The sequence below is a fragment of the Trichogramma pretiosum genome, unplaced genomic scaffold, assembly GCF_000599845.2.
Source record: "Trichogramma pretiosum strain Unisexual culture from Peru unplaced genomic scaffold, Tpre_2.0 scaffold12, whole genome shotgun sequence".
Lineage (NCBI taxonomy): Eukaryota > Metazoa > Arthropoda > Insecta > Hymenoptera > Trichogrammatidae > Trichogramma > Trichogramma pretiosum.
In genome coordinates this window covers 1,583,092-1,595,247 of record NW_019641690.1, presented here as the reverse complement: position 1 = coordinate 1,595,247, position 12,156 = coordinate 1,583,092, and the positions used below count along the sequence as shown (strand labels likewise).

Here is a 12,156-nt window from a genome sequence, read left to right as displayed (position 1 = left end):
CTTTGACTCGTCTTCACTTTTTTTTCGTAAATCGTTTGAAAAAAAACCGTTTTGAAAATTAAAAGATGCACGTTATTCGCGTACACTACTCTCTTACTCGAGTCATGATAATATTTTTAAAAGAAAACGTCATTCTCGTTGCGGTGCTTTATAATTTCATAGCAATAACATCGACGTGCTCTTTCATTCTTTCTCTTCTTCTCTTTTTTTTTGTCAAATTACATTATTATTGTTATTACGCGTATATGCTTATAATATACGAAGTCTCTCGAGTTAAAATGCAAATGTACGAAATACGGCAATTCTTGAAACTTTCTCTCGTTAAACATAATAATCGGTGCTGGTCAGCAGCAGCAGCAGCAGCAGCAGCAGCAGCAGCAGCAGCAGTGGGCAAAGATAATAGAGTGCATCGGTTGTATATGCATGTGTGTGTATGTATGCGCGGATGAATGACGACTCCTCGTCCAATGAGAATCCCAAGAAAGAGAGACGAGAAAGAAACAGAGAAGATAGCACGCGCGTGGAACGAAAGGTCCTCTCTCTGCTCTGCTCTCATCCGCAGGTCCTGTGTGTGTGTGCAGCATACAGGAGATTCGATTTTGCCAATTTGGCAAGTCGCTCTTTCCCTTCTGTCTTTCCCTTCGCGTCCACAACGGTGGCGGCGCGCGACCGACATTTGTCTCTTTTGTTGCACGAGAGGGACAAGGGCTATACAGCTTGTATCGCATATTGTGTATAGCATACACGGATACAGCCACACACACGTACGTACGTCATATTTCGGCTGTTGCGAACAATGTTTTTGAAGTAAAATTACACGCGAATATGAAAGAGAGGAAAGAGAATGAATTTCTTCAACGAACTCCTCTCTCGCGTTTCTCCGGTGGAATAATAATCAACGTTTAAAGCAAGGAAGAGCGAGAGAGAGAACAACTGCGCACAGCCGAGGCATCAATGGCTCGAGGGCCTAGAGCTCTTATCGGGTCGTTCACTTTCGGCTTTTCGTTGTTTCGCGTCGTGGGCTACACACAGGCGCAATTTTTTTTCAGCGCTCGTAATTATCGCATCAGTATAAAAGAGTAAGCGAGAGAGAGAGAGACAGACAGACACGCTTGGGCTTTCTGTGCACCGACGCCGATTTCATGCCGATATATACCGACGTATATAATTCTTAAAGGCCGGAACGCTTGATTAGAGGTTCTATCGGGGTCGCTGCTGCTGTTGCTGTTGCAATGATTGTTGTTGCCCGAGACGATGCGATCGCACGACACGACAGGTTGCAACGATTTAGTGTAATAATAATAAAATAAAATAAAATAAAACAAAATGAAATAAATAAATAAAAACCAGACGCGAGAGTTATGTTTGAACACACCTGCGCTTCGAATTTATATTGTGCAGCAGCAGCAGCAGTTCATTCGATTCGAGAATTTTTGGCTGTTCACGATCACTCGAGAGAAGATCGTTACTACCGTTTCTATATATTAAGCTTCGCGTATAAAACTCGAATCGCGTTCGTATATATCATATCATATATAAACGCGAGGCAAACATAAACATTTTTATACGAAAAAGAAGACGAGGCGAGCACGCACGCGAGAACACAGGTGCATATAATATCCATTATTTCGGCGTGTCATCATAAATTCATCTCGCTTCTTTCGCGTCGTCGCGCACGCAAAAGTTTTATAGTCATAACGAGACGCGAGTAAGGGTCGTCGCGTAGTGGTGTCGTTTTTTCGGGATTGAAAACGATTACCGAGAACAATCAATCCCGCAGACGACGACGAGAGAGAGAGAGCTTGGTTTCTCGCGCGGTGCGAGGCTGATGCTCTGCTGCTGCTGCTGCTCCGAGGGCTCGCGGCGCGCGGCAATAAATATCAATTTCGCTAAAAGCCCTTGTTCCTCATCCTGTCCGACATCAAGCTGCTGCTGCTGCTGCTGCACGAATCTCTCCCCGTGTTGAGCCGCGAAATATGGAATGAAAAAAAACAGCAACCAGAAGGGAGAGACGACGACGACGAGGAGGTGGAGAGGATGAAGGGAATATCTCCACCTCGTTATGTGCAGCTATACACGGCGAAGAAACGCAGAAATTCATGTTTTTGGCTGTATCTTTCTCTCTCTCTCTTTTTTTCATCGTGTGCGCAGCGTGCGTATATGTGACCGGTATATACCCACGCGCTCGCGGGAGCTTAATTAAACCATAAATCCTTTTCTTTCTCTCCTTTCCCTCGGCCTCCCCCGTTCATCCTTGCGGGCGCGCATCTTTCTTTTCTCGTCCTACGCTGCTATATACGGTCGCGAAAAAATTCGGCGCGGCACTTTTTCTCGCGTGTAGCGAGTAGTAGTGCGCAATCAACCGAGTCTCCGCCAGATCTCTCTATATATATACAGCACACACACACATTTATAAATCGGTATATATGTTGTATGCAGAAGCGCCGCTGCACCGCGTCGGGTTGTTGCGTGTTCTTCACCACACGCATGTGTGTGCGTATATGTACCCCCGAGAGCTGCTGCTGCTGCTGCTGCTGCTGTGTTGTGCAGATATTTCGCGAATTTATTAACGATCGTTTTTACGCCGAGGCTAAAAAGCCTTTTTACCTTGTCACACGCGCGGGTACATATAGACGGATGGACGATCGGAATTATATATATACGTGTTCGAGTTTGAGAACACGACAAGTATGTACGACATAACAAGCGAACCGACGCATTAGAAAAATTTGACTTTAACGATCCGGCGAATATGACACATTTTTGCGTATATGCCATAGTAATCGTCGTCGTCTTTGCTCTTTGGCTACCTCGATGCTTTTCGCGTGAAACGGCGCCAAGAGTTTCGCATTTTTCAGGCTCGGACTCTCTCGGCTCCTCGGAAGCCAAGTTTACAAAGAGTACAAACAAAAAAAGAGACGAGAAACCAAGAAAAAAAAGAAGAAGGATCGGGCTCGAAACGGATTCCCCTCGTTTGCCACGAAAATTCTGTCTCTGTTTCTCAGTGGCGCGCGCGCGTGTTTCTCGATCACTGTTCGCGAATACAATCGCATTTGCAAAATAGAAACGTAAGTTTACCGCTAAGTTGACTCTTTTTTTGGCGTTTCTTTCTCTCGAGTTGTTGTTTTTGCATTCGTTTTTTCTCTGAGCTCCTGGCGTTCACCTCGCGACTCGGCGTTGGCTCGCGCGTCCGAAACACAATGCACAATATAAAAGCGTATTACACAGCTGCTGTTGCTGCTGCTGCTGCAGTCGGACGTGTCGATTCTTTTTCCGCCCGGGCCGTGCGCGAGCTCCGCGCGTGTATTATTATATAGCCGGGCGCGATTCGTGGGGGCAGCTTATATGGGCCGATTCTCAGCTCGGCTCGAGGACGCGCGCGTTACGATCGGTTTAAAAGCGCAAAATTTCAGAGCCCGAGACTTTTTGCCCCACGCGTGTTAAAGCGCGAGACACGCGACCGTTAGCTTAATGGCCGTTTGTTAAAAAGCGGCGTGCGCGTGTTAAAATATCGCCGAATTTCCGATCTGTACGTGTAATGCGTACGTATACGTAAACGTTAACGCACGTATCCTTATTGTTTTAAATACGTTGCAAACGCCCGGCCGTTGATCTAGGTCAGCTCGACGATCGCGCACGATCCGAACGGAAAACAAAAAAAAAGGTCCGCGAAGGAATTCCCGCCACCGCCGACGCGCGTAATCGAATCAATAGGCTCGAGGTCGACGATCGTTTAAGATATTTTATATCTCGCGTTTATCTGGAAATCGTTATGACCAAATAAAGCGTCGGCTCGCCGCGCTCGTGTTCTCTTATTTTTTGTCGCGATCCTCGATTTATGAAGTGTAAGTGTTTCCGCGTATTCCGCTCGAAACGTATATATCGAACAAAAAATAATAAATTACCTGCTCGTAATCGAGACTGGCCGTGAGGGTGAATACGCCCGTGCTCGGATTCAGCGAGAACACGTCGTTGGCCCAGTCCGAGACGAGGGCGTAGGTGATCTGGCTGTTGGGGCCCGGCCCGTCGGCGTCCTGGGCCTGCACCTGGCCGACCTTGACGCCGCGCGCCTCGTTCTCCGCCACGTCGAACGAGTAGGCCTGGGCTTGGAAGTTCGGCGCGTTGTCGTTGCTGTCTTGTACCTATGTAAAAAGCGAAAGAGACAAAAAAATTATTAGATAGCTCGTGCATCACGTTTGGGCAGAATTTCATGGGTTCGCGATATCGCAGAGCAGCTCTGCTCGCGCGTCACGGTCAAGGTTTCACTCGTTCTTTCTCTATTTTATATCGTGCTGAATAAAAATGCGCCGCTATTTATACATTGTATCGTATCGCATCGGTCGCGACCACGTGGGCTGCAGCTACTTTGCTTCACGGCAGCGTTATACGTTTCATGTACTTTTGTATATTCGATCGAAGCAAAAACTGGAACGATGAGATAACAGGAGGGCGTAGGCGCTTCTCATATGAACCGAAGGCTGACTTTGCTGCTTCCGATTCTGCGCGAAAGACGAGTCATATTATGGAAGGGGACGAGAAAGAGACAATATGGGCGCAAAATGACTGAAATTAGATTAGAACACAACAAAATTCAATATTTTTCAAATTTATTTATTCAAGCGATGTAAACATTTTTCAACCAATGTTAATGATTTCATAAAATAATGAAAATTACGCTTATAAGTTAGTATAAACTTATTATTTTTTCTGTACGAACATACGATCAAAGCTCAACTTTTATATAATCTTCGTTAATTCCGAAAATTTGGTTGAGAAATTGTACGGGAGGCATCAAGATCTCGGGCCTCTAGCCACCAAGCAAATGTGCCACAAATCTTTGTTCTCGAGGTACTTTGCGATGATATCACGGCAGTTGAGTGGCATCCTAGAACGAGTCACCTCCCACATAGAACTCGCTGCCCATTTTCGACAAAATCTCCTCAGCATTGTTTCGCACAATAGCGAGATACAAGCTTTGCGATGCTTTTCACCGCTGAGATACTCCAATTTTTTCGAGTGCGCAAACTTCAAGTAGTCCGCGTACGTGAGTTCGCGTCTCGAACGAATCAGATCGTAGAGCGATGGACTCTTATCGTTGTCTTCTATCGTTATGTTTTTCAGTTCTCTCACGAACTTCTCATCGTTGTACCAAGATTTTTCGACATCCGCTAATTTCTTGAACATGCCGTGATTGGCGAAAAAGTTCATAACTGTCACGGCGTCGCTCCGGACCAGCTCGTATCCTCTTTCTTGGAGTCGTTCGACGACTGCCAAAGCGCGAGACGCTAGTTTCAATTTAAAATCACAAAAAGAAGTTTCATTGAGCTCTGGTTTGAACGCCTCGCCGAAATAAACCTCGGTTGGGAAGACGAAGCCGGACAGATTAACGCCGTTATCCAAGAGGACATCGATCGCGTTCGGGATTAGGTTCGCCACGGCCAATTGCAGCGGTGTCCGGTCCAAATTATCCACGGCATCGACCTGCACGAATCGACGATTTTCGTGGTTGATCTTGAAGAATAGCTTCACCAAATCGTCGTTGTGACATTCGAATCTCTTGCAAATAACGTGCAGAGGTGTCGATCCCTCGTTATTGGTCAAGTTGGGATCGGCCCCGTTTTTCAGCAGCATTTCGACCTTCTTCTTATTACCGCAGCGCGAAGCCAAATGCAACGGTGTATCACCGAGCACGTCCTGGGCATCGACATTCACCGTCTCCTGGATAACGCCGATTGTCCTGAAAAAGGTCATGGCCATGTAATTCTCGTAACTTTTGTTGCAGATAACGTGCAGAGGCGTCAACCCCTTGGCATTGGCCTCATTTGGGTCAGCGCCGTTTATCAGCAGCGACTCTGCCACCTTCTTGTTGCCGAAATTCAGCGCCAAGTGCAGAGGCGTCCAGCCCAACTTGTCCTTGGCATCGAGCTGCACCGGTTGATTTTGTTCCTCGCTGATCTCGAATAAAATCCTCACTAGGTCATGGTCGTCGCAGCTGTTCATGCAAATAATATGCAGAGGAGTCATTCCTTCTGCATCGGCCAAATTTGGATTGGCGCCTCTCCTCAACAGTAATTCGAAAATCCTCTTTTGTTTGTGCTTCAGAGCCAAGTGAAGCGGCGGATCGATCGTTCTCGCGTTTTCTTCTCGAGGCCGACAATCGGGATCCTGTCCAAGCTCGAGAAATTTCTCGACGATATCGTCGAGACCGTGCACGCAGGCCACGTGGAAATGCGTCCATCCGCCGTCGTCGGTGTAGTTCACGTCGAACCTGTGGTATATCGCAAAAAGGTTGCGAATCTTGATCTTGCAGTTGTCGGTTGACAGCTTGTGTTTAGCCACCCAGAGCAGTGCGGTGGTGCGACGCAACAGGGGCTCGCCGTTTTCGTCGACTTCGGGCTCGTCCCTGTAGCCGCTGCGAATCAAAATTTCGTCAAGTGGAATTCTGAAAAAGGGGCTGCTGCTCTTGGTCTTGGCCTCTTCTATTAGCAGCCAGTCAATCTCTTCCGGTCGAAAAATGTCGCAGAGATTTTTCGGAAATTCGATACGTTCATTTCCGTTCTCCCAATTTATATTCACACGAATACTTTCCAATCTTTGTAGGAGCTCTTGGTGCATATAATCCATGGGATAATCCATGACAACTTCAAGATCTGATTCCAACATAATTGTAATATTTCCACTTGACACGAGAATCACTTGATACAGTCGTCGTGATCCTCCTTTGTTGTTAACCACGAGGTAAAGTTACGTCTACACTGACTTATACATTACGATCTGTATAATAGAAAGTGTAAACATGTTATTCTAATTTTTCTTGCCGTCGATTCCGAACTAAAATTCGATCGACAATAGTTGACACATGTAAATGGGAAAATGTACGAGAGTCCCCGGTCTCTCTGATAATTATTAGACGGGCAAATTTTTTTTAAATCGCGCTCACTCGGTTTTTACTTCAAACATGCCATCTCGTGAACAGGATAGCGCAGTGCCTTAATGCACTCGTCCTATCGACTCTTGCGGTTGTTTTACGACACAATTAATCTCGCGTTATTACTCTTAGTTTTTGGTAAATTACCTACACTCGCGTTCTCTCTCTCCCTCTTTTCTTCCGTCTCTCCTTCTCTGCTCCTGTTATCCATGCAATCAAAAACGCGCGACATTTGGATTTTCCCAAAAACGCATCGATCGCATTTCATGTATAGGAACTTTGTTGCGTGTTATAAAAGCATTGAAAAAATCGTGTCTCTCTCTCTCTCTCTCTCTCTCTCTCTCGCTGCCACTGGAGCTGCATAAGGAGCGGCTCGAGTACAAAAGCACAGACAACGCACATACACACGCTGCAGGAGGGTATATCTACAAAAACGTTCTTCTGCCTTTCTCTCTCTCTCTCCTCTTTTGATGACGAAGAGACGACGTTTGTGCCGTAGCTAACACAGGATTCCGTAGCGAGAGGGAGAGAGAGAGCTGTGTGCTGCTCGCGCTCCTATGATCGGTATATATACCGAACGCAGCATTCCAAAAGGCAGAAAAAGTCGAAGAAGAAGACGACGACGACGAAGAAGACGAAGAAGAAGACGAAGAAGAAGACGAGGGACGAACGGCGCGGAATTTCAAGCATTAAACGTCATAAGGCGACTATATTTTTGCCATTGCTGGTACGATACGACTCGCTGCGTGAGCTGCTGCTGCTGCTGCTGGCTCTTGCACTGAGTTATGGTCTTAAAGGTTCTCTCTCTCCGTCTCTCTCTCTTTCTCTTTCTTTCTTCGCTTGTATATACCATATACATGTATATACACACAGGCGCGCGTTTTTAGTTGGAGAATTTTAAAAGCTCGCGATCGCGTTTTAGTTTTGCGCGGATTTCATCATAATCTTTTTTACCTGCTGCAGCAGCAACAGCGCAGTGCTGCAAGTTGAGTTGCGCGCGCGCGCCCTGCTACGTGCTGCTGCTTCTGCCGCTAATATGCCTCAGCAGTTGTGTCTTGTTATATACGTCTGTTATTTAATTTTAATAAGTGTATATAAAAAAATGGTTTTTTTTTAAATTTTTTTATTATTTTTAAATTATATTCTCGGTCCACGCAGCACGGAGATTTATTGTATTGTATGCGCGAATCGGCCGCTATCGGCTGCGTGTGTATGTGTGTGTGCGTGTGTGCATATACTCGAGCGCGCGGGTAGATTGAAATCAGTTGCGAATGCGAATATATGTATTTATATACTTTTTGCGTATAATTTATGCAATCGCGGCAAAAGTACCCGTGCGTGTGATATCGTGTCGTAAATCAATCAATCTTTCTTCGTTCATACATTATGCGTGCGCGAGAATTAAAGCGCGCTATTTAAATATGTTTTGTACACATGTGTTGCGTGTGTTGATTCGTTGTTCGTTCGCCAGATGGAGTTTTCAAAATCCGCAAGTGGCAAAAATATTAGATATTTGTATAAGTTTTACCTCGTGGTTAACAACAATAAATCTTTGGAAATTTGAAACAAATAAAAATGATGTAATATATAATGTATACATATCGGCGAATCGAACGTTATACATTATCGGTGCACCCACGTTCGCAGCTCGTTAAGCAGCTCGACGACGATCGAGACACAGAGAGAGATGAAGAGTACTGTACTTATCGATCGGTACGTTATACAGCGTGTATATAAGTTAAGCGCGGGCAGTCCGCACAATAAGAGCTGCGAGAGGCGCGACACGCACACAGACACGATGATCGGTATATATACGTGCGCGCGGGCAGACGATCTCTCCGCGAGGTGTGCGTATAATACCGATATAGGTCGGGTACCCGATATTAAACGTTATTGTATGTAACGTATGGCGATCGTCGCACACCAATACCGATATCCCCTTCGTATAAATCATATCCTTTTTACGAGTTTGGAGGCTGAGGATACTCGCTCACACACATAAGCTGTCCGTACGTAAGTCTACTTACACGCGCGTGTATCTATATAACAGCAGAGGACGCTATTAAACGTTTATGTGTATGTATAGGCGATCCGAGCCAGGTCTGCAAGTACACGTGCTCCCATGTGTGTGTGTGTGCATGTGACTCTTTTGTCCCCCTCCCGCGCGCGCACGAGCAAATAATATCGGTGTATGATAAAGTGTTGTTCCCAGCGAGATTTATGCGATTGGTAATGCACGAAAATGGCCATGTGCAACGGCTGCGGCCTGGACTGCAAACGATTAAGCCCTATACGAGTCTTGTGCTGTAGCTGCTGCTGCTGCAGAGTACTGGAGGCCCAGCACAGATATCTATAGGCGACCGAACGAGTGAGCATGTTTTCTCGAGGCACATACACGTGCTCGCGAGTGTCCCCCCCACTTCGCTCGAACCCCCCGTTTGTTGACTTTTTTTCTTTTCTCGGATACATTCGTTTTATTTCGTATACGAGGATCATCGATTTGCACGCGAGTGTCCTCGGATTCTCCGATGGATTATGTGCGTCTATACACGTTATATGAGTGCGTCGAATATAATCCATTATATTTTTATCAAGCGAGTGTCTCTATACGTGAGCGTATGCTGTATAATTCGCTCGGCTCGGACGAAAATCATACTTATATCATGTAAATACGGAATATACGAAGAACGTCTCGAGTCTGTATGCCGTATACAAAGCAGCTTTTGAAAAAGAGGATGACGAGGTGCGAGGATATATAATTCGCGTTAAGAGAATCGGAAATCAAAATTTCAAGTGTTCCAGCGAGAGACGAGACAGGCCAAAAGTCCAAATTCTTTTTCTTCCTGCCGACATACTATGTAAATATAAATAAATCGCGAACGAGAGAGAGAGAAACAAACTCGACGCAAATGCGCTGCGCCGCATCGCGCGTCAAAAGCCGCCTGCACGAAACGTTGACAACATAAATCCGTGCGCACCTTTTCTCAGTCTCTCTCAATCGGCTCGCAAGAAACACCCGATCGGAGCCGGAAAAAAAATCTCTGCCTGCTCCGCTGGACGAAAGAAAGATGGGATTACGCAATTATATATAATACATCGCTCTTCGAGCTAAGAAATAGTTTGGCATTACACACGTCCTTTGAATATAATTTTGCGTAATAATTAGAAGTCTCGATCGAAGCTCATGATAAGAAAAGTAAAAGCTAATGATAAGAAAAGTAAAAGATCACGAGGATCCTGTTTTTAAGCTGATTTTGTTACTGCCGCTGCTGCACCTTGAACGCATATTAACCAATGACATTTTTCCAGAAAGAGAAGCGACTTTTCGTCATGTCAAACGTCAAGAGTATACGCGCTCGGCGCGCAGTGATTCGATAGCCCGCACAGCAGCAGCGAGTCGACGTGTTCACTGCGCAAAGACAAGCTCCTTCTTTTTCTCCGCTCTCTCTCTCTCTCGCTTTTTTTTTCTTTCAATCAGCGACCTTTTTTTTAATCAACCTGGCGTGTACGCGTAATGTCTCAATACAGTTCCTCGCTAGAATACGCATTATATATAGACCTTGCAATTATATATGTAGAGACGGTTGCTGCGCGTATAAAGGGGGAAAGTGTTCTTATGTATAGAAGCTCGATTAAGCCGAGGCGCATTTACTCGGAAACAATTAATGGATCGACTAGTCGCGCAGTGCACATCTTATGGCGCGCACAAACCCTTTGCCGCTGCTGCAGCCTCGCTCGTAAAGCAACAGCAGCAGCCGCACTCGGCAACGCAACACAACTCTCGGCCATTAATTCGTTTAAACTCATCGAATTATCTCCCGTTTATACTTGCCTCGATTGAGATGTATCGTAATTATTTATCATCTGCGAGAAACAGAGGGAGAGAGAAAGAAAGAGAGAAAGAAAAGGAGAAAGAGAGAACTGCAAAATCGATCGCGAACACACACATATACATCCAAATTAACGGTGAATCTGGGCGGAGAGAGAGAGAGAAAGAGAAATATATACGAATCGATGGTACATATATGTACGAGTGTTGACCTCGCAAACTATCTCGCGAACTATATATCGGTATATATTTTCTGTACGTAGTCTCCTTCTCGAACGAGATCAGCGCAGGGCATATATACCAAGGATTCGAAGTTGCTCGCAAGTCTCGCGGTAACGGAAAACGAGAGAGAGCACCAGATGTTCCAGAGCACATAAAAGAGCTGCTGCTGCTGCAAAGCCGATCGATCCGTCCGCGGATATCGTCAGAGAGCTTCGCGAGCAACTGTAACGCTACACAGCAAAGTCGCGGTACAGCATGCGCGCGAAGAGGTCAGCCGAGCGCATGGGTCGCGGCGTGCGATCGCGGATCGATACGTCATTATTTTTATTATTATCATCGCGTATACGGAACCCACGTTACATTTATTTATCACGCGTGGATCGCGGAGCTTTGCCGCGGCGCAGCGTAAACACAGCTCGTTATATGCATGGTTTTGTATCATGTACGTCGAATGTATTATAACCGAGGCGAATCGCGCACAATATATTTAATCAAAATTAATGTTCGCGCAAACACGAGGATCCGAAGAACGAGGCGATCAGTGACAATTATACGACGTTGAGTATCCCACGCAGCCGACTTTTTCGCGGTATAATTATTTTAATTCGTTACGGCGCGTACGCGCATTGTTACTATCTGTCATTGATCCAAGGAAAAAAAAAGAAAAAAACAAATGAAAACGGCGTGCCTCCTAATAGCTTTAACTGTAAATTGACAAGCCGATCCCGGCGATGCGGTCCTCCACAACTGCAGCAGCAGCAGCAGCGAAGAGGGTCCCGGGCAATGAATCATTATTATATGTATATAGTACGCACCGCCGAGCAGCAACAACAACAACAACGAGCACGAAGCTCGCTCGGATCATTTAGTACCAGCGCGAGTGGTAGACAATAATCAATTTTTAAGACTTGTTCTCTCTGTCTCTCGCAGAGCTTATATACATTTAAAATATACATAAGAGCAGCAGAGGAAAGAGAGAGAGATAATCAAAGTCGCACAAATCATGTGTACGCGTCTTAACGAGTATACACGAGTCGTACATACATACATACGTATATCGACCGCGTATATTAATTATCTATACGTGTACGTATACTCTATTGCGAGGACGACGCGGAGCAGAGCCTGATCACGATGCACACGTGTAACACAAGTGTCCATACGCGATATATCATAA

At 45.7% G+C, this 12,156-nt stretch overlaps 1 protein-coding gene across 1 annotated transcript in view; it reads right to left on the bottom strand.

Moving 5' to 3' along the window:
• The window catches only part of LOC106655318 (cadherin-related tumor suppressor), a 142,250-nt gene that overhangs the window by 24,791 nt on the left and 105,303 nt on the right, over positions 1-12,156 (bottom strand). The window contains exon 4 of the mRNA XM_023461832.1: positions 3,906-4,142. Within this exon, the coding sequence (XP_023317600.1) occupies positions 3,906-4,142 (237 nt within the window). The remainder of the gene's footprint in view (positions 1-3,905; positions 4,143-12,156) is intronic.